General features: G+C 68.3%; 3 protein-coding genes across 6 annotated transcripts; 2 read left to right on the top strand and 1 right to left on the bottom strand.

Annotated features, from left to right (window-relative positions):
• Nucleotides 1–210: 210 nt before the first annotated feature.
• On the bottom strand, nucleotides 211–5,954 carry LOC141735172 (class I histocompatibility antigen, F10 alpha chain-like). Of its 2 annotated transcripts, none has more exons than XM_074567758.1 (8): nucleotides 5,802–5,954; nucleotides 4,342–4,605; nucleotides 3,303–3,578; nucleotides 2,953–3,225; nucleotides 2,772–2,870; nucleotides 2,594–2,626; nucleotides 2,264–2,296; nucleotides 211–2,107 (listed from the first exon to the last, which is right to left on the bottom strand). In XM_074567758.1, the coding sequence occupies exons 1-8, from the start codon at nucleotides 5,866–5,868 to the stop codon at nucleotides 2,094–2,096; spliced, it is 1,059 nt and encodes a 352-aa protein (XP_074423859.1). In that variant the 5' UTR covers nucleotides 5,869–5,954; the 3' UTR covers nucleotides 211–2,093. The 2 variants fall into 2 exon arrangements, with proteins under 2 accessions (XP_074423859.1, XP_074423858.1); XM_074567757.1 differs by having other exon boundaries at nucleotides 4,342–4,609; nucleotides 5,803–5,883.
• Nucleotides 5,955–8,303: 2,349 nt separating this feature from the next.
• On the top strand, nucleotides 8,304–18,166 carry WDR46 (WD repeat domain 46). The gene is given in 17 exon segments (XM_074567675.1): nucleotides 8,304–8,436; nucleotides 8,915–8,995; nucleotides 9,610–9,722; nucleotides 9,824–9,911; nucleotides 10,025–10,086; nucleotides 10,183–10,287; nucleotides 12,283–12,433; nucleotides 12,557–12,692; nucleotides 14,495–14,594; nucleotides 14,695–14,848; nucleotides 15,541–15,591; nucleotides 15,593–15,692; nucleotides 15,794–15,813; nucleotides 15,815–15,889; nucleotides 17,075–17,170; nucleotides 17,280–17,381; nucleotides 17,474–18,166. Coding segments are annotated over 17 exon segments (1,686 nt in total). The 5' UTR covers nucleotides 8,304–8,319; the 3' UTR covers nucleotides 17,609–18,166.
• Nucleotides 18,167–21,051: 2,885 nt separating this feature from the next.
• Nucleotides 21,052–23,208, top strand: PFDN6 (prefoldin subunit 6). 3 transcript variants are annotated; one of them, XM_074567851.1, is made up of 5 exons: nucleotides 21,052–21,121; nucleotides 21,849–21,931; nucleotides 22,637–22,707; nucleotides 22,821–22,945; nucleotides 23,041–23,208. In XM_074567851.1, exons 2-5 carry the CDS (start codon nucleotides 21,868–21,870, stop codon nucleotides 23,153–23,155), a joined length of 375 nt encoding a protein of 124 aa, XP_074423952.1. In that variant the 5' UTR covers nucleotides 21,052–21,121; nucleotides 21,849–21,867; the 3' UTR covers nucleotides 23,156–23,208. The 3 variants fall into 3 exon arrangements, with proteins under 3 accessions (XP_074423952.1, XP_074423951.1, XP_074423954.1); XM_074567850.1 differs by having other exon boundaries at nucleotides 21,058–21,138; XM_074567853.1 differs by lacking the exon at nucleotides 21,052–21,121 and adding an exon at nucleotides 21,142–21,239.
• The last annotated feature ends 1,599 nt before the right edge of the window (nucleotides 23,209–24,807 follow it).

Below are 24,807 nucleotides of genomic sequence, written 5' to 3'. Positions count from 1 at the left end.
CACTGCCAGAGCAGCGCTGTCGCTCCCACGGACTAATATATGGGGTTTTTTTCCCTCTTTCCTACCCCTTTCAACCATCAGGAAAGAGCACGGCGGTGATGTGTTTGCAATTTGCAGGGTGCCAGTGAATTTGGGGGACGTTTTCTAGCTCTTTGGGTCTTAGCGCTGCTCCCATCCCACGGCAGAGGGCGGAGAAAAACGGAGCCGGGGACGGGGGAAAACACAAAACGTGTTGCATTCAGCTACAAAAACACACCCCACAAACGGCTTGTTTGGTCTCTCTAGAGGCAGATTTGCAGGAGATCCGGGTGGATTCGTGCTCCGGCGAAAGCTCAAAATGCAGCATTAAAATTCCCCTCTGGGAAAGGGGGTGACGAAAGCCCCAGAGATGCTCCCCCAAAAAAATACAGGAGGGGACAGAACATCCCTTCCTGAGGGGGATTTTGCTTTCAGGGTGGGATGGGGCTCGCTGAGAGTTGGATCTCGTGGTCGAGCCCTTGGTTTAGATACTTACGGGGGGGATGCATCACCCTGGAGCTGCCCAGGTTCTTCTGCTTTCGGCATAAACCCCCAAATTCAAAGGAAATGAACCCAAGCCGAGGGTGGAGCTGCTGGAAACTGCCCCAAACGGGTAAGCGCGAAGCTGGGGAATCCCGTCTTTTGTTAAATCTCAAAAAAAAGGCGGAGATTTCTCCCCAGTCGCCTTTCCAACCCCCAGTTGCCACGAGAAGCCGTCGGATCCGCAGAGTCCACCACAAGGTGGGGACACAACCCAAGGGACACGGTGGTAAATCCAACGGGATTTTGGGGACTCATTTCTGGGAGAGGGGAAAAACCCAACCCACTCGAGTTCCCCATGGGAGGGAATTTCTTCCTTTAACATCCCGGTAACGAGAGAAACCTAAAAATGCAACTTCCGATCCCACGTCTGCTTTTAGCTCTCCCGGAGGCTGAGCGCTGAAATTGGATTATTTTACTGGAAGTATTTTCTTGGCTGGAGAGGGGCTGGTTGGGGGGAAATTGGGGCGATTCCCTTTCGTGACTTCCCACTAATGTATAATGAATAGGATTAATAATTGTGGGATGCTTTGGGAGCTCCCCCACCGCCCACCCCCCGCCTTGGGTTCAAGGCGCTGGACCTTTTCATTTGCAAAATAAAAACAGAAAAAAGAGGGGTTAAGGGAACGGGAGGCATCTCCCCACACCGTTGGGTAGATAAAAGTCAACGGGGGCCTGGACAGAGAGCACGGGAAGCCCGGCTGACGATTTGGAGAGAAACAGCTCTAGAATCCGTGGGTTTTTTAATGCTTGTGGGTCGTTCTTGCTCAGTGCTTAAGGTTGCTTTGGGGCCAAACCCATCAGTTGGGTTTCGGTGCTCCCTCCATCCCCGGTGGCTTCTTCATCTGGAGTCATCCCCCGGAGGAGGCTGGGGCCGGTGGCAGGTGCCACCCGGGGTCTCTTCCAGCTTGTCCTTGCACCAAAACACGTGCTGGGGAGGTGACGAGAGGGACACTGGCCACGCCGCCACGAACCCACCTCCAGCCCCACTTTTATTGCATTGCCTGTTCCAGGGGGTCACCATCGCCATTCCAAGGGGTCCAAGGCATCCAGTGGGGTCTAACTGGTTCTAAGGGGATCCAAGGGTTCCAGGCAGTTCCAAGGGGTTGCAAGAGGATCCCCGAAGGATTTGAAGTTTTTCCAAGGGGATCCAAACGGTTCCAAGGAGTTCCAAGGGGTGCCAAGTGGTTTGAAACGGATTGAATGGGATCCAAAAAGTTCCAAGGGTATCCAAAGTTATTGGAAGGTTTCCAAGGGGTTCCAAGGATTTCCAATGTGATGCAAGGGGTATCAAGGGGGTCCGAGGTGTTCCAAGGGGAGCCAAGGGCTCGCAAAGTATTCCAAGGGGAGCCAAGATGATCCAATTGGCAAACAGGAAGTGGGAAGAAGACCCGGCACCACAGCGGGGCTGGGCGGGGGCGGCGGGACAAGCTCTCTCTGCAGGCAGCCCCCGGCCTCCCCCAGCTCCTCTCTGCCTCCAGCCGCGGCCAGGGCAGGGGCCGCATCCAGCCACGCGCCGGCCCCTCGTCCAGCGCTCAGGCGGTGACCCCTGCAGGGACGGGAGGAACAGACAGTGTCACCCAGGGCCACCTCCCTCTCCCCAACCCTCCGCTCTGGGCGTCTCGGTGCCCCCCTCCCGCAGCCCGGGGTTGCTGTGGGGGGAGCACGGAGAGCTGGGGCCGCCCCGTCCGTCCCCACGCCGTACCTGTGCCCATGCTGCCAGACCCACTGTCGGTGCCTGCGAGAGAGAAACAGCCGTGAGCTGCCAGCCCCGGGCTCGCTACGGGCACGGGGCATGTGCCAGGAGCCGGCCGGGAGCCACGGCCGCGCTGCAGCCACCGGGAGAGGAGGATGGTGCCGCGAGCACCGGGGGGGACACACGACCTCTTCCGTACGTCCCCGCTACGGGGCTGCAACGAGGGGCGGCACAGGGAGGATGGGGGTCGGGAAATGCCGGCAGCGGCCAGAAACCGGAGCCACGAGACCCCCCCGGCACTGGGCAGCGGCTGGAGCCAGACCGGCCCCCGCTACTCACTTGACGCCATGCCGTAGCCCGCCTTCTTCTTCCCTGCAGAGAGAGAGAGGCATCAGCACCCACCGCGCTTCCCCAACAGCCTCGGGGGCTCCCCAGAGCACAGGGGCTCGTGCCCACAGACCCCCCTGGCCCTGCCTTCCTCCCGCACCCCTCTGCCTCACCGGCCCCGATGCTTTACCCGACTTCTGCTTCCATATGGCGAATCCACAGATGCCAGCAACGGCCAGGACGGCAACGGCCACCCCCAGCACGATGGCCCACAGGTTGGACTCCGTCTCTGGGGGAGAGCAGCGCCGTGAGCAGGGGAAGGGCAACCACCCCGGCCCACCCCTCCACGTGCCCAAGGCCACCGGGCTCACCCCACGCGTAGAGGCCGGGCTCGGGCAGGCTGGCGTGCTCCACGCGGCACCGGTACTTGTCCTGCTCCCCCGGGCGGGCCTCGATGGAGGCCCAGGTGTAGTAGGTGCCGTCGCTGTTGGGCGCGACGCTGCCCCACTCCGTCTCCTGGTCCCTCACCTCGCCGTCCTTCAGCCAGCTGACGGTGATGGGCCGCGGGTAGAAGCCGTGAGCGCGGCAGCGCAAGGTCAGGATCCCGTGGGCCTCCCTCCCCGACACTCGGACCGCGGGGGGCTCTGGGGAGGGGGTGGCGGTGAGGGACGGCACACGCACCCGCGCTGGCCGCTCCCCAGCCTCCCCGTCTCGCCCTCACCTTTCCTCTCCAGCACGGCCCGCCCGTAGCTCACGTATTTCCTCAGCCACTCGATGCAGGTGTTCTGCAGCTCCTGCTTCCTCCGCTCGGCTTCAGTCCCGTCCTCCTCCCACTTCCTCTTGGCGATTTGTGCCACCGCGTCCGCCGCGATGAATGTCATCGTGTCCATGTCAAAGGCGATGAAGTCCCTCCCGTCGTAGGCGTACTGCCGATACCCCCTGATGCTACCGTCCTCCAGGAGGTCACAGCCATACATGAGCTGCCATGTGTGAGCCCCTGGAACGCGACCAGGAGCCAGGGCTGAGGGGCTGCTGCAGCCCGGGGCCCGCAGTGGGGCACAGACCCCCCGGCAGCACCCCCCACCCCAGCCCTGGGTGAGCCCATCGGGCACCGGCACCAGGGCTGCCCCCCGTCCTGCCCGGGGCCCACAGCACTCGGGGTGTCACCCAGAGCCGTGACGCAGACCCCCGGCACCCACGGCGTGGCTGGGCTGGCACCCAGCCCCACGGCACCCTGGGACAGCGAGGGGCTGGGATGGGTCTTGAATGCCGTGGGGGGCACAAGGAGACGGGATGGGGCTGGGGGAGCCCCTCTGGCTGTGGGATGGGGGCCCTGAGCACTGTGGGGAGGGCAAGGGGCTGGGACACTGTCGGGGGGGGAGCCCCTCTGCTTCTGGGGGTCTCATCTGCTGTGGGGACAGTGAGGGGCTGGGACGTGGTGGCCAGGAGCCTCCCAGTTCTGGGATGGGGGCTTTGGGCACTTAGGGGTGGGGGTGGAGTGGCCAGAGGCACTTCCCCCCCCCCCCCCATCTCTGGGACAGGGGCTCCCAAGCACTGTGGGGCAGGGACAGGGCAGCCGCCACCCCCTCGGGCTGGGGGACAGAGTGGCTGGGAGGAGCCCTGTGACAATGACATCGGGCAGGGAAGGGCCGGCACCAGCCGGGGCAGCAGCGTGGGGCAGGGCAGGATCGGGGCCGGGGGGGAAGACAGGAGGGGGGACTCTCCCAGCCCCACCGAGCCCCAGCCCAGCCCACACTCACCCCCGCTCTGGTTGTAGCGGCTCCGCAGTGCCTCCAGGCTGACGCGGTAAACCTGCTGATTGCTCTGCCCGATCTGGGTCTGGCTGTCCCAGTACGCCTGGTCCAGGTTGGCCGCCATCCAGTCCGCCCTGGGCACTACTCTCCCCGTCTCGCTGTCGTAGCGCGAGATGACGTTCCCGTCCACGTACCCCACGGACACGAACTGGGGCACCCCCGGGCTGGGCTCCGACACGGCAACATGAAAGTAGCGCAGGGAGTGGGGCCCTGCAGGGACACGGGGGGTGGTGAGAGGTGGGGGGCAACGGGGCTTGTAGGGGGGGGGAGGCGGGTGACAGGGATGAGGGTGCCCAGGGTGCCGAGGTGGGCAGTGGGGCTGGGTGGGGGGGTCTCAGGGCAGCAGATTGGGGGGTGGGGGGCAGGGTCAGGGGGGATGGGACTGGTGGGGGGATGTTGGGGAGCCCGGTGTGTCCAGGACGGGGGTCCTGGTTCCCGGAGAGCCTGGAAGCTCCCGGTATCAAGGAGAAGGGGGGCTGGGGATGGAAGACTTGGGGTGCCCAGGAAGGGGGGGGTCCTGATGTCAAGGAGGGTGGCCTGGGGGTGGGACACCTGGGACGCCCAGGAAGGGGGGCTCAGGGGGGTCCCACTGTCAAGGGCGGCAGATCCAGGGGAGGCTCCGGGGGACCAGGAAGGGGGTCCAGGGTTGGGGAGGGGGGTCCAGGCACCCGGGAAAGGGGGTTCCAGAGCATCCGGTGGGGTCCTGGGAAGGGGGATGTGGGGGGGAAGAGGGTCTGGGGGGGGGATGCAGTGGTCGGAAAGGGAGGTCCAGGGGGGTTCCTGTGCCCGGGGGGTGTTCCCAGTGCATGGGAACGGGTGTCCAGGGGGGTCCCTGTGGCCAAGAATGGAGCAGGGATTGAGGGGGAGGTGAAGGGGGGGTTCCTGATGGCAAGAAAAAGGGGTTCAGGGGGGTCCCGGTGCCCAGGGATAGAGGGGCATCAAGAGGGGGTTCCCGGTGCCCAAAGAAGGGGGTCGAGGGGGGTCTCGGTGCCCAGGGAAGGAGGGGGGTGAAGGAAGGTGGGCGGGGGGGGGGTGCGGAAGGTGCCATGAAAAGGGTGTTCTGGGGCGTCCCTGTGCCCGGGGATGGAAGGGGGTAAAGGGGGGGTCCCGGTGCCCGGAGAAGCGGTGTCCAGGGGGTCGCGGTGCCCAGGGAAGGAGGGGGGGTGAAAGGGCAGGTGTCCCGCTGCCAAGAAAAGTGGGTCCAGGGGGGTCCCGGTGCCCGGGGAACGGTTGTCCGGGGGGGAGGGGGGGCGGGGGGGTAATCCCGGGGGCCAAGAAAGGAGGGGGAATGAAGGGGGTGGTGCGGGGGGGGTGTCTCCCCGTGCCAAGAAAAGGGGGTCCAGGGGGGTCCCGGTGCCCGGGGATGGAGGGGGATCAGGAAGGGGGGGTCCCGGGTCCCCGCTCACCGCCCGCCGCCCCGCCGAGGACCCCCAACAGCAGCAGGAGCCGCGCCAGCGCCCGGCCCGGCCCCATCGCGATGCTCCGCTCCGCTCTGCGACAGCCCCGAGTCCGCGCGGGACACACCGCTCCCGCCACGCCCCCAGGCCCCGCGATTGGCGCCGCCACCCACCGCCCGCCAATGGCAGCCCGAGCTGCCTCGGACGTCACCGGGCGCCAGGCAGATCCCGGCTCCGCAGGTTGGAACCGAAAGCGAAAGGGCCGGAGGCAGCGCGGGGAAGGGGGGGGGGAAGGGGAATCCCGGGAACGCCAACCCCCGCCCGGGACCTTCGCCCCGGGACTTCCACGGGGCAGCCTCGCCCTCAGCCCCCCCCGGGACCCTCCTCAGGGCCCGACACCCCCCCGCACCCCCGGTGTCACCGCTGGGGCCCGACAGCCCCAGAAACGCCCCCCCCCCCCCGGCCCCGGTCTTGTCCCCGGGCCCCCAGTGTCCGGTCCGGCCCCGGGGGAGACCTCGGTGTCCCGCACCCCACGGTTCTCCGGGGGCTGGTTTGGCACCCAGCGTCCCCCCTTCCCTGCGCCCCTCGCCCCGCTCATCCCGCTCCCGCCGTCCCCCACGCTGACGTCCCCGACGCCCTCACGCCCGGTGGGTCTGGAGGGATCACGGCACGGTCGGGGCTGGAAGGGACCTTTCAGATCATCGAGTCCAAACCCCCAACCTCACGCCGCCAAAACCGCCACCAACCCCCGTCCCTGAGCACCGCGTCTACACGCCTTGTGAATAACTCCAGGGATGGCGACTCAACCCCTTCCCCGGGCAGCCCCGTCCTGGGCTTAATAACCCTTTCCATGAAGAAAATTTTTTCCCGATATCCAATCTAAACCTCCCCTGGCGCAACTCGAGGCCGTTTCCTCTCGTGCTATCGCTTGGGAGAAGAGACCGACCCCCTCCCCGGCTGCCCCCTCCTTCCAGGGAGCTGCGGAGAGCGAGAAGGTCTCCCCTCAGCCCCCGTTTCTCCGGGCTGAACCCCCCCAGCTCCCTCAGCCGCTCCTCACCACACTCGTGCTCCAGACCCTCACCAGCTCCGTCGCCCTTCTCCGGACACGCTCCAGCCCCTCAAGGTCTTTCCTGGAGTGAGGGGCCCAAAACTGGACACAGCCCTCGAGGTGGGGCCTCCCCAGTGCCCAGGACAGGGGGACGGTCACTGCCCTGCTCCTGCTGGCCATGCTGTTCCTGAGACAGGCCGGGATGCTGGTGGCCACCTTGGCCACCTGGGCACACCGCTGGCCCGTATTCGTCCATCTCTCAACCAACACGCCCAGGTCCTTTTCCCCCAGGCAGCTCTCCAGCCGCTCTGCCCCCAGCCTGGGGTGTCCACGGGGTTGGTGTGACCCAAGGGCAGGACCTGGCACTTGGCCTTGGTGAACCTCACACTTGACCATTCCCAGGTGTAGCCGTAGTTCCTTACCCAATGATGACCAACGTTGACAGTGGCTAACGCTCCTGTAGAGCTGGTGGCCCTCCATCCCACCACGGGTCTTCTTCCACTGGCCCGTGGCACCACGATGACCAACGTTGACAGTGGCTAATGCTCCTGTAGAGCTGGTGGCCCTCCATCCCACCACGGGTCTCCTTCCACTGGCCCGTGGCACCACGATGACCAATGCTAATGATGGCTAACGCTCCTGTAGATCTGGTGGCCCTCCATCCCACCATGGGTCTATTTCCATTGGCCCATGGCACTACAATGACCAATGCTAACGATAGCTAATACTCCTGTAGAGCTGGTGGCCCTCCATCCCACCATGGGTCTTCTTCCACTGGCCCATGGCACCACGATGACCAACGTTGACAGTGGCTAATGCTCCTGTAGAGCTGGTGGCCGTCCATCCCACCACGGGTCTCCTTCCACTGGCCCGTGGCACCACGATGACCAATGCTAACGGTGGCTAATGCTCCTGTAGAGCTGGTGGCCGTCCGTCCCACCACGGGGCCTCGGGGGAAGATGGGGCCTTGTGCGAGGGTGGGGGTCTCGTACAAGGACGGGCCCTTGCACAAGGACACAGCCTCACACGAGGACCTTGCACGAGGCTGGGACCACGCACGAGGACGGGGCTTCACCCAGGGAGGGCTTTGCACGAGGGCGGGGTCTCACACGGGGACCTTGCACGAGGGCTTTGCACAAGGACGGGGCCTTGCACACTGGCAGCGCTGGGGGGGGTGGTGTGTGTGTGTGGCAGCGCCGTGCAAGCCCCGCCCCCGCGGTGCCGCGAGTGTGCAAGCCCCGCCCCGGCGTGTGCAAGCGCCGCCCTCAACCAACGTGGCGGCGCCCTCCCCGCCTGCCCTCAACCAACATGGCGGCCTCCACCCCGCCCCGTCCCCTCCTGCCCGCGAACAACATGGCGGCGCCGGCTTCGCCCCCTTCCGCGCGCCGCCGCGCTCTGATTGGCCGCTGTTGCCCTCCCCGCGTTCTGATTGGGTGGAGGCGCCGGAAAGGGCGGGCGGGGAGCGCACGTGGCGGCAGCATGGCGGCGGCGGTGGCTGTGAGCGGCGGGCGTTCCCGCTCTCTGCCCCGGCGGCACCGGGCCGAGCCGGGCCCCGCGGCCGCCAGCAATGGCGGGGACAGCAACGGCGTGTCCGGGGTAGGGCGAGAGGGGGCCGGTACTGTGGGGGTATCTCGGTACCAGGGTATGGGAGGGTTTCGGTACCGGCGGGGGGGTGCCGGTGTCGGGAGGGGAGGGTGCCGGTACCGGGGGCAGTGCCGGTACCGAGGAGTGGGGGTGCCGGTACCGGAAGGGGGTACCGGGAGGGGGTGCCGGTACCGGAGGAAGTGTCTCCGTACCTGGGGAGGGGGGGTATCTCGGCACCGGAGGGGAAGGGGGTGTCGGTACCGAGGGGGGTGTCCCGGTACCTGGGGGTGGGGGGGGGAGGTGACGGTACCGGGGGAGGGGGTTGACGGTACCGCAGGGCGGTGTCTCAGTACGGGGCGAGGGGGTCGGTACCGGGGGGCGGGTGGGGGACATGTCTCGGTACCGGGGACGGGGGGTGTGTGTGTCTCGGTACCGGGGGGGTGTCTCGGTCCCGGTGCCTCGCCCCCCGGTGCCAGCCCGTTTCCGGCAGCGGCAGGACCCGTTCCCCGGGCCCGGCCCCGCTGCCCCGGCGCCGGCTGCGGCGGTTCCTGCGGGCGGCGCCGAGAAGGCGGTGAGGGCGGCGGGGGGGGGGGGGGGCGGAACCGGGTGGGGGGGGGGCGGGACACGACTTGGGGATCCCGGCGGGGAGACTTGGGGGTCGGAACCGGGGGGGGTGTCTAAGGGCACTTGTGGGTCACGGGAGGGGGGGGGACTTGGGGGGCGGGGGGGAGTAAGTGGGTCTGGGGGGACACTTGGCGGGGGGGGAGGGCGCAGAGAGGAATCGGGGGCGGGGGGGGGGGCAAAGGGGGCGGGGGGGACTTGGGGGTCACGGTGGGGTGGGATCGGGGGGGCGGACTTGTGGGGTGAGGGTTGGGGGGGGCAGAGATTGGGGGATCCCTTGTGGAAAGAGGTGCGGGGGGGGTGGGGAGAGACCCCTGGGGGGGTCCTGGGAGGATGGGGGTGGGGGGGGGGGGAAAGGGGGTCTGGGGGGACTTGGGGGTCAGAGGTTGGGGGGGGGAAATTGGGGGACGAGGTGGGGCTTGTGGGGGGGATGGACGCAAGGGGGTGTGGTGGGGGGAATTGAGGGGGGGGCTGCGGGAGGGGGGGAGGTCGTGGGGGGGGGACACACATGTTGGGGGGGGGGAGTGTCCCTGACTCACTGTGTGTGTCGTGTCCCCCCCCAAGCCCCGGGCCAGCAGCCAGCGCCTGCGGTGGCACCTGAAGCTGGGGGGGCAGCGGGAGGCGGCGGCGGCCGCCCGGGCGGCTCGGCTGGACCTGCTGCTCCCCGAGGAGCCGGGGTGAGCGTCCCCCCCCCCAGCTCCGTGTCCCCGTCCCCCCCCCCCCTCCGCCACCCAATGTCCCCTCAGCGCCCCCCCCCGCCTCCTTCGACGTCCCCCAGGTTCCTGGAGCCCGACCCCGGCGAGGACACCAGCACCGTCACCCAAGGGGACATCGCCGAGGCCGTGGACATCGCCAGCGCCGCCAAGGTGGGACGCGGGGACACGGCGTGGGGGGGGGGGGTGTGTGTGTGTGACACTTTTGGGGGAGGGGGGGGACACAAAATGACCCCCCACCCCCTCCACCTTTCCCTCTCCCGCAGCACTTTGAGCTGCGGCTGGAGCAGTTCGGGCCCTACCGGCTGGATTACACCCGCAACGGGCGGTGAGTGGGGCCAGGCCGGGGTGTGTCCCCCCCCCTTTGTCACACACCCCCCCCCACCTCGTCACCTGTGTCCCCTTCCCCCCCCCCGACCCACAGGCACCTGCTGCTGGGGGGCCGGCGGGGCCACGTGGCCGCCATGGACTGGCAGACGAAGAGGCTGATGTGCGAGATCAACGTCATGGAGACGGTGACGGACGTGGCGTGAGTGTGCGCGGGGGGACACGGGGACAACACGCGTGTGCGGAGCCAGGGGGACACACACGCGTGTGCGGAGCCGGGGGGGACGGGGACATGGGTGCGCGAAGCCACGCGTGTGGAGCCATGGGGTGTCCCACGTGTTGCAGCACGTGTGCGCGGAGCTGGGGACACGCGTGTGCAGTGTGTGTGTGGAGCTGGGGACACGCGTGTGCGATGTGTGCGCGGAGCTCGGGACACGCGTGTGCGGAGCCACGGGTAGCCCATGTGCAGAGCCAGGGACACGTGTGTGTGAAGCCATGTGTGTGGAGCCACGGTGTGTCCCCTGTGTTGCACCACGTGTGTGCGGTCCGGGGACACGCATGTGCAATGTGTGTGCGGAGCCAGGGACATGCGTTTGCAGAACCACGGGGTAGCTCATGTGCAGAGCCAGGACACGCGTGCACACCCCTGCGCGCAGTCACGGACACATGTGTGCAGACCCGTGTGTGGTCATGTGCACGCGTGTCCATCTCTGTGTCAGGTCAGGGGCACGCGTGTCCACCCTGTGTGCAATTGGGGACACGCATGTGCACCCCATGTGCGGTCGGGGACCCCCGTATGGCCTCAGGGACACGTGTGTGAATCCCATGTGCGGCCAAGGACATGTGCGTGCACCCCATGTGCGGTCTGGGACACATGTGTGAACTCCATGTGCGGTTGGGGACACCCATTCAAACCCCCATGCATGGTTGGGGACACGTGTGTGCACCCTGTGTGCACTTGCGGACCCCCGTGTGCGCTCAGGGACGTGTGTGTGACCCCCGTGTGCGCTCAGGGACACACGTGTGCACCCTGTGTGCAGCCAAGGACACACTTGTGAACCCTGTGTGTGCTTGGGGACACGTGTGTGAACCCCGTGTGCAGTTGGGGACACCCATTCAAACCCCCGCGCGCAGTTGGGGACACACGTGTGCACCCTGTGCGCGGTCGGGGACATGTGCGTGCCTTCAGGGACACGTGTGTGCACCCCGTGTGCGGCCAGGGACACCCATTCAAACCCCTGTGTGCCCTCAGGGACATGCACGTGCACCCTGTGTGCGGCCAGGGACACATGTGTGCAGCTAGGGGGACATGCGTGTGTGGCCAGGGACATGTGTGTGAACCCCATGTGTGCTCGGGGACACGCGTGTGAACCCTGTGTGTGGCTGGGGACACTCATTCAAACCCCCGTGTGCGCTCAGGGACACACGTGTGCACTCAGGGACACACGTGTGAACCCCGTGTGTGGCTGGGGACACCCATTCAAACCCCCGCGTGCACTCAGGGACACACGTGTGAACCCCGTGTGTGGCTGGGGACACCCATTCAAACCCCCGCGTGCGCTCAGGGACACACGTGTGCAGCCAGGGACACGCATGTGTGCTCAGGGACACACGTGTGTGGCCAGGGACATGTGTGTGAACCCCGTGTGTGCTCGGGGACACGCGTGTGAACCCCGTGTGCGGCTAGGGACACCCATTCAAACCCCCCTGTGTGCTCAGGGACACATGTGTGCAGCCAGGGACACGTGTGTGTGCTCAGGGACATGCGTGTGCGGCTGGGGACACGTGTGTGAACCCCATGTGCAGCTGGGGACACGCGTGTGAACCCCGTATGCGCTCAGGGACACACGTGTGTGCTCGGGGACACGTGTGTGAACCCTGTGTGTGGCTGGGGACACCCATTCAAACCCCCGCATGCGGCTGGGGACACGTGTGTGCGGCTGGGGACACGCGTGTGAACCCCGTGTGCGGCTGGGGACACGCGTGTGAACCCCGTGTGCGGCTGGGGACACGCGTGTGCACTCGGGGACACGCGTGTGCGGCTGGGGACACGCGTGTGCACCCCGTGTGCACTCGGGGACACCCCTTCAAACCCCCGTGTTCCCCCTCGGGTGCCGCCCGCCGTGTCCCTGTGCCGGTGCCACCCCCCCCACCCCGTGTGTGTGTGTGTTTAACCCCCCCCCCCGTGTCCCCGCAGGTGGCTGCACACGGAGTCGCTGCTGGCGGTGGCTCAGCGCCGCTGGCTCCACGTCTACGACGCGCAGGGGCTGGAGCTCAACGTCCTCAAACGCTTCCCCGCCGTCCTGCGCCTCCAGTTCCTGCCCTACCACTTCCTCCTGGCCACCGCCGTGCGTGTGTGTCCCCCCCCCCGAGGGGTCGTGGGGCTCAGGGTTGGCGGGGGGCGGGGGGGGGGTCATCCTGACATTGTGTGTCCGTGTGTCCCCCCCCCCGACTTTTCCTGTCGCCCCCAGAACGCCCAGGGCTTCCTGCAGTACCTGGACGTGACGGTGGGGCAGGAGGTGGCCGCCATCTGCACGCGGGGGGGGCGCCTGGGGGTGATGGCGCAGAACCCCGCCAACGCCGTCGTGCACCTGGGGCACAGCAACGGTGAGACCCCCCCCCCCCCCCCCCCAAAAAAAAAAAACCATAGGGGGCACCCCATGGATAAATGCCCCCCCACCCCCCAAAATACAGGGGAAATCTCATGGACACTCCCCCTCCCCCAAAATAAAGGGGGCACCCCATGGCCTCAGACCCCACCCCCCCCACCCCCGAAAAAATATTGGGGGCACCCCAGGGACAGCGCCCCCCCCGAAAATACAGGGGGCACTGAATGGGCTCAACCCCCCCCCCCCCCAAAAAATATAGGGGGCACCCCATGGACAGCCCCCCCCAAAATAAAGGGGGCACCCAATGGGCTCAGACCCGCCCCCACCACCCCAAAAAAATAGAGGGGGCACCCCATGGACAGCCCCCCCCCCCCAAAATAGAGGGGGCACCTCATGGACAGCTCCCCCCCCAAAATAAAGGGGCACCCATGGGCTCAGACCCCCCCAAAATAAAGGGGAGACCCCATGGGCTCAGACCCACCCACCCCCAAAAAATATAGGGGGCACCCCATGGACAGCCCCCCCCCCCCCCCCCAAAATAAAGGGGCACCCAATGGGCTCAACTCCCCCCCAGAAAATATAGGGGGCACCCTATGGCCCCAAACTGTCCCCCCCCCCGCCAAATGGAGGCCTTGTCAATGGGGCCCCCACTCTGGGGGTCCCCAGTGTGTCACCCCCCCCCAGGATGTCCCCAACACATTTGTCCCCACTCTGGGGGTCCCCAGTGTCCCCCCTCTGTGCATCCCCACTCTGGGGGTCCCCAACATCCGTGTCCCCCCCCCACCCCACTGCGTCTGTCCCCAGTACGGCTGTCCCCACTCTGGGGGTCCCCAGCATGTGTCCGGGCCCCCCCCCCCCACTATGGGTGTCCCCAACGTGTCTGTCCCCACTCTGGGGGTCCCCAATGCGTCATCTCCCCCCCCCCCCCCCCAACTAGGGATGTCCCCAACGTGTGTCCCCCCCAGTGTGTCATCCCCCCCCCCCCACTAGGGGTGTCCCCAACACGTTTGTCCCCACTCTGGGGGTCCCCAGTGTCTGTGTCCCCGTCCCCCCCCCACTCTGGGGGTCCCCAATGTGTCCCCACTCTGGGGGTCCCCAATGTGTCCCCGCCGCCCCCCCCCCCCCCCCCCCAGGATTGTCCCCAACACGTTTGTCCCCACTCTGGGGGTCCCCAGTATCTGTGTCCCCGTCCCCCGTCCCCCCCCCCACTCTGGGGATCCCCAATGTGTCCCCACTCTGGGGGTCCCCAGTGTGTGTCCGCCGCCCCCCCCCCCCCCCCCCAGGATTGTCCCCAACACGTTTGTCCCCACTCTGGGGTCCCCCAGTGTCTGTGTCCCCGTCCCCCGTCCCCCCCCCCCACTCTGGGGGTCCCTAATGTGTCCCCACTCTGGGGGTCCCCAGTGTCTGTGTCCCCGTCCCCCCCCCACTCTGGGGGTCCCCAATGTGTCCCCACTCTGGGGGTCCCCAATGTGTCCCCGCCGCCCCCCCCCCCCCCCAGGATTGTCCCCAACACGTTTGTCCCCACTCTGGGGGTCCCCAGTATCTGTGTCCCCGTCCCCCGTCCCCCCCCCCCCACTCTGGGGGTCCCTAATGTGTCCCCACTCTGGGGGTCCCCAGCGTGTGTCCGGCCCCCCCCCCAGGATTGTCCCCAACACGTTTGTCCCCACTCTGGGGGTCCCCAATGTCTCTATCCCCCAACGTGGGGGTCCCCAGTGCGTGTGTCCGTCCCACCCCCCCCCCCGCCCTTACACCCTGGGTGTCCCCAACACGTGTGTGTCATCCCCCCCCCTGTGTCCCCAGGGACGGTGACGCTGTGGAGCCCCTCGGTGCCGGAGCCGCTGCTGCGGGTGCTGTGTCACCGCGGAGCCCTGCGGGCGCTGGCCGTCGACCCCACCGGCACGTGAGCGCGGGGGGGACATTTCCTTGGGGCGGGGGGGGGGTGTCTTATGGGTGCCGTGTGTCACCTCATCGTGTCCCCTGTGTGTCGTCCCCCCCCCAAGGTACATGGCGTCGGCGGGGCTGGACCGTAAGCTGCGGGTGTGGGACCTGCGGGCGCTGCGGGCGCTGCAGGAGCTGGTGCTGCCGCAGGGCGCCGGGCACCTGGCCTTCAGCCAGCGGGGGCTGCTGGCCGCCGCCTGCGGGGACCTGCTGCAGGTGGGGACACCCCTCTCCCCCCGCCGCCTCCACCGCCCCCGGGCAACCAACCCCCCTCCCCGGGCAACCACCCCCTGTGTCCCCGACACGCATCCTCCCCCCACCCCGACACCCCTAAAGCGCGCGTTTGCCCCTAAAATAGGTGGGGTTTTTTTTTTTGGTGTCGTCGTCCCGTCCTCCTGTCCCCCCCCCCCCGCTCCCTGGGCAACCAACCCCCCTCCCTGGGCAACCAACACTCCCCCCCCCCCCCCAACGTGTCCCCAACACGCATGTCCCCCCCCGACACCCCTAAAGCGTGTGTTTGCCCCTAAAATAGGTGGGGTGTTTTTTTTTGGTGTTATCATCGTTGTTATCCCCCGTCCCCCCCCTCCTCCCTGGGCAACCAACCCCCTCCCCAGGCAACCAACGGACCCCCCCCCCCGCCCCGTGTCCCCGACACCCTTAAAGCGCGTGTTTGCCCCTAAAATAGCTGGGGTTTTTTTTTGGTTTTATCATCGTCGTCATCCCCCCCCCCCACCCCGGGCAACCAACCCCCCTCCCCGGGCAACCACCCCCCCCCACCCCGTGTCCCTGACACGCATCCGCCCCCCCCCCCCCACCCCGACACCCCTAAAGCGCGTGTTTGCCCCTAAAATAGGTGGGGTTTTTTGGTGCCATCGTGTGTCCCGCCCCCCCCCCCCTTCTAAAACCAGGTGTACAAGGGGGTGGGGAAGGCGGTGGCCCCCCCCCAGCTCTACCTCTGCCATCGCCCCCCCCGCCCCCCCCCACGGCCTCCGCTTCTGCCCCTTCGAGGACGTCCTGGGCGCCGGCCACGGGCAGGGCTTCACCAGCGTCCTGGTGCCAGGTAAGGGTGGACACCACCCCCCCCCCCCCCCACCCAAGGGTGCCACAGATCCGACACCCCCCCCCCGACCTATTTTGCCCCCCCCCGACCCCCCCCCGTAGGTGCCGGCGAGGCCAATTTCGGACGCGCTGGAGAACAACCCCTATCGCAGCCGGCGGCAGCGGCAGGAGTGGGAGGTGAAGGCGCTGCTGGAGAAGGTAAGGGGTATTTTTCTTGGGGGGGGGGACAACACCCCCCACACACACACACCCTCCAAACCTGCTTGGGGGAGGGGCGGGGGGGCTACATTCCTTGGGAGGGGGGGGCTAAAATTGCAGCGGACCCCCCCGCAAAGTGCTGCCGAATCCCCCCAAAACTGCTGATAACCCACCTCCACCCCCCGCAAAAAACTCCTGGGGGGGGCCCCAAACTGCTGCCGACCCCCCCAAATGGCTGGGGGGGGGTGTGTCCCCAAAAGTGCATCTGTCTTCCCCCCCGCCCCCAAAACTGCTGCTGACCCCCCCCCCCCCCAAAATCACTCCTCACCCCCCCCTAAAGTGTAGCTGGACGCACACGCCCCCCCCCCCCCCCCGCCCCAAACTGCTGGGGGGGGCACCCAAAAATGCTCCTCCCCCCCCCCCCGCCCCAACCGACTTCTGACCACCCCACAGTGCGGTTGACCCCCCCAAATCACTGCTGACCCCCCCCAAAAGTGCAGCTGCCCCCCCCACCAAAAACATGCAGCTGCCCCCCCCGCAAACCTGCTGCCCCCCCCAGATCTGCTTCTGCCCCCCCCCAGACCTGTTTCTGCCCCCAAAAACTGCTTCCCACCCCCCCCAAACTCCTGCAACCCCCCCCAAATGGAAACACCCCCCCCCCCAAGCTGCTGTCCCCCCCCAGATCTGCTTCTGACCCCCCCCAGACCTGCTTTCCACTGCCCCAAACTCCTGCAATGCCCCCCCCCCCCCCCAAAAAACATGCAGTTGTCCCCCCCCAGACCTGCTTCGGACCGCCCCAACCCTCTTCTGACCCCCCCAGACCTGTTTCTGCCCCCCCAAAAGTGCTTCCCACCCCCCCAAACTCCTACAAACCCCCCCTAAATGGAAACACCCCCCCAACCTGCTGTCCCCCCCCCAGATCTGCTTCTGACCCCCCAAATCTGTTTCTGCCCCCCCCACCTACTTCTGACCCCCCCCAGACCTGCTTCTGACCCCCCCAACCCGCTTCTGACCCCCCAGACCTGCTTCCCACCCCTCCAAACTCCTGCAAAGCCCCCCTAAACAGCACCACCCCCCTGAAAAAAAAAACAACCACCACCCCATGCACCTGCCCCCCCTCCCCAAAACCTCTTACACCCCTTCCCCCTCCCCATATTTTTATTTTTCTTTGCCCCCCCCCCCCAGATCCCGGCGGAGCTGATCACGCTGGACCCGGGGCTGCTGGGGCGCGTGGACACGGCCAGCCTGCAGCAGAAGCGGGACGAGCGCATCCAGCGCCTGGTAACTCTGGTCTTTTTGGGGGGGGGACACACGACGCAGTGTCCTTTTCGAGGTACAGACCCTGCTAACCCACCTCCCCCCCCCCCACCCCCCCCCCAAAAAAAAAAAGGGCTTCGACCCCCAGGCCAAGGGCAAGTTCCAGCCGCGGCGGCGAGCCAAGGGCAGCGGCGTCCTGCAGCGCAAGAGGAAGGTGCAGCAGCAGGAGCAGCGGGTACGGCCTGCGGACCCCCCCACACCCCCATTATTATTTTTTTGGAGGGGGGGGGGGCCACCCTGCCTTATTCTGTTGTCCCCCCCCCCCAGGCCGTCATCCGGCAGAGCGTGGAGCAGCGGGAGGAGGAGGAGAGGAAGAAGAAGAAGAAGAAGGAGGAGGAGGAAGGTGTGGGGGGGTCGCTCCCCCGGGCCAAGCGGGGGGCGCTCGAGCGCTTCAAGAAATAATTTATTTTTTTTTTTGGAGGGGGGGATCCCCTATGGGGGTCCCTGGTGTCCATCCCGCCGTTACACACACCCTCCCCCCCCCCACCGGGGGTCCCCAGAGCGTCCCGAACACACTCTGGGGGTCTCCAGTGTCATGTTCCCCCCCCTGACCCGGCCCTGGGGGTCCCAAATGTGTGTCCACCCCCCCCCCGCCCCAAATACAGTGGGGGTCCCCAGAGTGTCCCCCCCCAACCCTGGGGATCCCCAGTGTCCCCCACACACACCCCCTGGGGGTCCCCAGAGTGTGTCCCCCCCCCCAACCCTGGAGGTCCCCAATGCCTCCCCCCCCCACATACAATGGGGGTCCCCAGAGTGTCCTCCCCCCCCCCCCCCAGCCCTGGGGATCCCCAGTGTCCCCCCACACACCCCCTGGGGGTCCCCAGAGTGTGTGTGTGTCCCCCCTCCGGGGGTCCCCAATGTGTCAGTGTGTGTTGCCGTGTCCCCCCCCCCCCGTCCCCCCCCCACTACGGGGGTCCCCAATACGTCAACCTCTGTCTGTCCCCAGCCCGCTCTGGGGGTCCTTAGTGTCTGTCCCCCCCCCCCCCCCCCACGACTCTGGGGACCCCCAGGGCCCCCCAACCCCGCCCCCCCCCCCCATCATTAAAGCCTCTCTGACACCCCCCCCACACACTCCCTGCTGTCCCTGTTGTCCCCAAGCCAGGGGCCACCGCAGGTGGCACCAGCCCCGGGGCCTTTATTGCCCGGTGCCACGCGGGCAGCGCTGCAGCGTCGTCCCCCGTGATGGCGTCGTCCCCCCCGTGATGGCGGCGTCCCCGCTGCACGGGGCCGGGGGGACGCTGCAGCCCCCTGCGACGTCCTCGTCCCCGTTGCAGCAGGACAGGCCATTTGTGACGCCGCAGCCCCTCAACCACGCGACGTCCCCGTCCCCGCTGTGGCCTGGAGCTGCTGGAGGCCACGTGGCCCCTGCGATGTCCTTGTCCCCGCCGCGGCTGGTCACTGGGGACGCCACAGCCCTTGTGATGTCCTCGTCCCCGCTGCGCTGGGGTCGCTGCTTCCAGACGCTGTGTCCTGGGGCTCCTGCAGCTCCCGGAGCCCCCTGCGATGTCCTCGTCCCCGCTGCGCCGGGGCGGGTCATTTGGGACGCTGCAGCCCCTCGAACACCTGCAGCCCCATGCGACGTCCCCGTCCCCGCTGCGCCGGTGCCAGTCCTTCAGCGCGCTGCAGCCCCTGCGACGTCCTCGTCCCCGCTGCCGCTTCCAGAGGCCGCGTCCCATCCCCACTGCAGTTCCCGGAGCCCCCTGCGACGTCCTCGTCCCCGCTGCGCCAGTGCCAGTCCTTCAGCGTGCTGCAGCCCCTGCGACGTCCTCGTCCCCGCTGTGGCCCGGGGCTGCTGGAGGCCACCCAGCCCCATGCGATGTCCCCATCCCCGCTGCGCCATGCCAGTCCCTCAGCACGCTGCATCCCCTGCAATGTTCCTCGTCCCCGCTGTGGCCCAGGGCCGCCGGAGGTCCTGCGGCCCCCCCCCCCCCCGTCCCAACCCTGCGACGTCCTCGTCCCCTCCGCACCGGGGCTGCCGCAGCCCCCGCAGCGTCCCTGTCCCCCTTGTCCCGTCCCCGCCGTCACCCCCAGAGCCACTCGGCGGCGGCCATCAGCCGGCAGCGCAGCACCCCCAGCACCCGCTGCAGCCCGCTGCACCCCCGCCCCCCCCGCAGCAGCCCCCAGACCCCCCGCAGCTCGCCGGGGCCCAGCGCGGTGGGCGCTGAACATCACCTCCCCGTAGCAGCACCCGTCGGGGGGGAAGCGCGCCGAGCCCCCCATGCGCGCCGAGTGCCGGGGGGTCACGCCGGCGCGGCGGGCGCACAGGCCCACCCAGACGTCCTCGGGGGTGACGGGGGGGACGTGGGGGGCGGCCGCCAGCACCGCCGCTGCCGCCGCCCGCGAGAGGACGTAGGCCGTGCCGCTGCAGTAAGGGGGGAAGGCGGCGGCCGGGTAAAGGGCGACGGGGACGTGGTGGCGACCCCGGGGGTCCCGATCCGGGCGCACCCACCAGTGCACCCGCCCCCAGGTAAAGGCGGCGGGGGTGGCGGCCCCCCGCCAGGTAGCTCGTTAGGGCCGGCAGGTTGACGAAGACGTCGTCGTCGGCCTTGAGGAGGAAGGGGGCGGCGGGGCAGCGGGCGGCCGCCCAGCGCAGCAGCAGCAGCGTCTTGCGGACGAGGCCGGGGTAAGTGTCGGGGAAGGGGCCCTGCAGCAGGTCCCCGAAACGTCGGGCTTCGGCCCCCAGCGCCTCCTGCTCCTCCGGCCCCCCGGCACCCCCAGCACGAAGAGGGTGCGAGTGGGGAGCCCCCCCCCGGCCCCAGGGTGGGGGGCCGTGGCGTTGCCCCCCCAGGTGTCGCGCACGGCCTGGCGGCGGGCGGCGTGGGAGGGGGCGCTGGGCACCAGCACCAGCAGGAAGGGGGGGTCGGGCCGCAGGGGGGGGAGAAGGCAGGAGGAGGAAGGGGGGGGACCGCCGCGGGGCCAGGCGTCCCCCCCGGCGCTGATGTCACCGTCGGCCGCGCTGATGTCATCGCGCCCCCCCGCCACCCCCGGCCTTTGCACCCCCAGCGAGGTCTGCGGCCTTCCCGTCGTCCCCCCCCCGGCTTGAAGCCCCCCCGATTTTGAAGTTCCCCCCCAGTTTGCACCCCCCACCAGTCCGCAGCCCCCCCATCATTTACCGCCCCAGCAAGGCTGGAACCGTTCGTCACCCCCCGCCCGCCGCCTGCAGCCCCCCATCCATTTCCAGGCCCCCCCCGAGCTGCAACCCCCCCCCACGCTGCCAGGCCGGCCGCCCCCCACCCCCCCCAGCTGCCACCCCCCGCCTCGACGTCCCCCCCGCTTCTCCCCAGTCGTCGCCCCCCCCCCAGGCCGCCAGCGCCGCCGACAGCAGCTCCTCCCCGCCGCCCCCCCCCGCCAGCCCCAGCCCTACCAGCGCCAGCGCCAGCACCGCCCCCCGCCCGGCCCAACGCCCCGCCCGCCGCCGCCGCCGCCGCCACATCACCGGGGAGGGGGGCGGGGGGGGTCGGTCCGTGTGTCCCCCCCGGGCCCGCGGACGCGGGAAGACACGCGTGGGCGCCGATTGCGCGGGAAAAGCGGCTGCGCGCATGCGCGGCGCGCCGGGGGGAGGCCGGGAGGACGCGGAAGGGGCGGGGCGCTGCGCGCGGAGGGGGCGTGGTCTCGCCTGAAGACAGCGCGCTATTGGCTGAGAGGGCGCGGCCCTGGACTAGGGGGCGTGGCTAAGTTGTGTGGGCGTGGCGTATAGCGCAGAGGGGGCCTGGCGCGGGGCGTGGTCTCGGCTGAAGACAGTGCGCTATTGGCTGAGAGGGCGCGGCGCCGGTTTAGGGGGCGTGGCCGTGGTGCGGAGGGGGCGTGGTCTGGTCACGGAGGGGCCGCCGGAGCGCCGATTGCGCACGCGCGGGGAGGGGCAGCGTCGCGTCACGTGGTCGGCGTGGGGTGGGCGTGACCGGAAGCGGTTCCTGCGTGAGGCGAGCGGAGAGGTCTGGGGGGCTCTGTGGGGCTGGGGGGGGCCCTGTCGGGGTCGGGATCGGGATGGGGTTCGTAGGGCTCTATGGGGCTGGGGGGGGTCTGTGGGAGACCCGTGGGGGTCTGTGGGGGGGGGTCTAAGGGGGCCCCGTGGGCTGTCGGGGCGACCACGGGGGTGTGGAGAGGCCTTATGGGGGCGTGGGGGGGCCCCGTAGAGGTTGCGGGGGGGGGGAGCTGTGGGGTGGGGGGGCTCTATGGGCCTGGGAGGGCCTTATCGAGGTCGGGGGGTCTGGGGGAGGCCCATGGGGGTCTGGAGGGGCCCTGTGGGGTGGGGGGTGGGGGGGCGTTTGGGGGGGCCCTGGGTGGTGTAGAGGGCCCTTATGGGGGTCGAGGGGGGGCGTCTTATTGGGGGGGTGGAGGCTTTCGGAGGCCGGGGGGGTTCTAAGGGGTCTGCGGGCCCTTATGGGGGTGGGGGGGGTCGTGGGGGTGGGGCTTGGGGCTCTTATGGGGCCTGTGGGATGGGGGGGGGGGCCTTCTGGGGTCCTGGGGGGCTCCTATGGGGGTCGGGGCCGGGGGGGGGGCCCTCTGTGAGGTTGGGGGGGGCTCTCTGCGGTGCAGCCCCCCCCCCCATGGGGGGCACAGGGCTGTCCTGGGCTTTAGGGGGGGGTTCCGTGGGGTGGGGATGCCCCCCCTGCCCTCCAACCTCCCCGCTGCTCCCCCCCAGCCCCCCCCCCCCCCCCCCAATGGCGGAGCAGATCCAGAAGAAGCTGCAGGGGGAGCTGGAGAAATACCAGCAGCTCCAGAAGGGTACGGCCCCCCTGCCCCCCCCGTGACCCCCCCGCACTCCATAGATTCCCACACACCCCCCATAGATCCCTTCTTGCACCCCATACCCCCCCAAACACCCCATAGACCCACCCCCCCATAGACCCCCCCCCCGCACCCCATAGCCCCCTCCTGCAGCCCATAACCCCCCCCACCCCATAGCCCACCCCTTACACCCCATAACCCCCCCCTTTACACCCCATAACCCCCCCAGCCCCCCCAAACCTCTCGCCCACCTCTGTGCCCCACATCCCCCCCCCCGAGCCCCCCTTTGCCCCCCAGCGCCCCCACCTTCCCTGCTCTCCCCCGGGGGGTGCCGCAGGGACCCCTTTTGGGGTGCCGGAACCATGGGGGGGGGTGGTGCTGAGTGACACCCCCCCCCTTTTTCGGGGTGTGAACCCCCTTTTTTTTAGGGGGTTGACCCCCACGTTTTTTGGTGGGTGATCCCTCTTTTTCTGGGGCGGGGGTGACACCCCCCCTTTCTTTTTGGCGGGGGGGGCTGCCCCCCCCCTTTCTTCAGTGGGTCACAGCCCCTTTTTGGGGGGGGTGAACCCCTCTTATGGGGGTGAGGTCCCCCTTTTTTTGGGGGGTCGATCCCCCCTTTTGGAGTGGGTGCCCTCCTTGTTTTTGGGGGGGGGACGACACGGACTGACCACCACCCCCCTTTTTTTCTGGTGCCCCCCCCAGACCTGAGCCGCTCGGTGACGGCGCGGCAGAAGCTGGAGGCGCAGCTGACGGAGAACAACATCGTGAAGGAGGTGGGGAGGAACACACACCACCACCCCCCCCCCCAAAAAAAAAATGGGGCTCCCCGCACCCCATAGACACCCCCCCCAAATTCCCCCCACCCCATTTCCCCCCCCCCCCGCAGGAGCTGGAGCTGCTGGACGCCACCAACACCATTTTCAAGCTGATGGGGCCGGTGCTGGTGAAGCAGGAGATGGAAGAAGCCAAAACCACGGTGGCCAAACGCCTGGAGTACATCACCGGGGAGATGTGGGTACCGTTTTGGATGGGGGGGGGGGGCGGGTAGGTGTCCCCCAACCCTAAAAACCATCGTGCGTGTCCATCCCCCCCCCCCGATTTGGCAGCAAACGCTACGAGCAGCAGATGCAGGAGCTGGAGCGACGCTCGGAGCAGCAGCGGGAGACGCTGGGGCGGCTGCAGCAGGAGCTCCAGCGGGCGCAGGGCAAGGCCCCCGCTTGATTTTTTTTGGGGGGGGGGGGGGACGACGACGACACACCCCTAACCCCCCCCCCATACCCCCACCCCAAAAATCCCGATTAAACACACCACCCCCCCCCAAAACGCTCCATGGGCGTCGTGTCCTCTGCGGTGTCTTTATTACCGTCGGGTTGTAGCCCCAGAGTAGGGCCCCCCCATCGCTTTTTCTTTGGGGGGGGGGGCCCCAAACCCCCCCCAACCCCCCCACCTCTTTGCACCCAAAACTCCCCATTAACCCCCCCCCGAAACACTCTACAGCTGTCATGTGTGTCCCCCCGCCATAGTGTCCTTATTGCCATAGTGTCGCAGCCCTGTCATGGGACTCCCCCCTCCCCCCCCCCCCAAAATCACTTTTTTTCGGGTGGGGGCCCCACCCCCAACCCCCCCCATCCCTTTGCACCCCAAAAATCCCCCCCAAAGGACTCTACAGGCGTCATTTCCTGCCCCCGCGCCCCCCCATAGTGTCCTTATTGCCGTAGTGTCGCAGCCCTGTCGCGGGACCCCCCCCAGAAATCACGTTTTGGGGGGGTGGGGGGTGCCCGCCCCGGGGGCCCGCCCCCAACCCCCCCCCAACGCCTTTGCACCCCAAAACTCCCCATTAAACCCCCCCAAAAGACTCTACAGCCGTCGCACCCCCCCCCCATAGTGTCTTTATTGCCATAGTGTCGGGGGGGGGGGGGACAGGGGGACGGACACACGCCCCGCCCCCCCAGTTTATTAATATTTTTCCGGGGGGGGGAGCGGGGGTGTGTGTGTGTGTTACACCCCTAAAAGAAGGCGCGGGTGATTTTGCGGCCGGTGGCTTTGATTTTGGGGAAGGTGGCGCTGAATTCCGGCCCCCCCCCGCCCCCCCGGGGGGCTGAGGAGGGGGGGCCGCAAAACCCGTCGTCCCCCCCCCGTGCCCCGTCCCCCCCCCCGCCTCCCCCCCGCCGGGGGGCAGCGGCCGCAGGGCGAAATCCAGGCTGGCGCCGCTCCTGGCGTAGAAGACGTTGGCGGAGGGGGGAAAATCAGCTCTGGGGGGGGGGTAAAAAGGGTGAAGGGGGGTGTTTGGCGAGGGGGGGGGGTTGGGGTGCCCCCCCCTTCGGAAAAAAGCCCACCTCGGTTGTCGGGGAGCAGCTGGAGCAGCTGGAAGTGGGGGGCGGCCGCCGGGTCCTGCCCGTGTTTCCGCAGCACTTTGGCCACCACGGCCGGGGGCTTCTCCGGGCTGCTCACCTGGGGGGGCACCCGGGGGGGGGCAGCCTAAATAACCCCCCCCCCCTTCTGCCGAGGTGAGGCACCCCAAAATTACCCCCTGGGTTTTGGCACGGGGGGGGCAGCACCCCCAAATCATCCCCCCCCAGGGCGGGGAGGGGGGGGGCACCCTAAAATACCCCCCCCCCCGGATTTGGTGGGGGGGGGCCCATCCTAAAATCCCCCCCCCCACCCCCGCGGTGGGCTGGGGGCAGCACCCTGAAAATCACCCTCCTGAGTGGGGGGGGGGGCACCCTAAAAATTATCCTCCCTGTTTTTTTTGGGGGGGGGGCGTCACCCCAAAATCCCACCCCCTGGATCATTTTGGAGGGGGGGGGCTTTTAGGGTGTTGACAGGAGACACAACCCCAATCCCCCCCCCCGGTTTTTGCGGGGGGGGTGTCC

Source organism: Larus michahellis, chromosome 29, assembly GCF_964199755.1.
Source record: "Larus michahellis chromosome 29, bLarMic1.1, whole genome shotgun sequence".
Lineage (NCBI taxonomy): Eukaryota > Metazoa > Chordata > Aves > Charadriiformes > Laridae > Larus > Larus michahellis.
The sequence above is the reverse complement of the archived record's forward strand: the minus strand, read 5'-3'. Positions and strand labels throughout refer to the sequence as shown.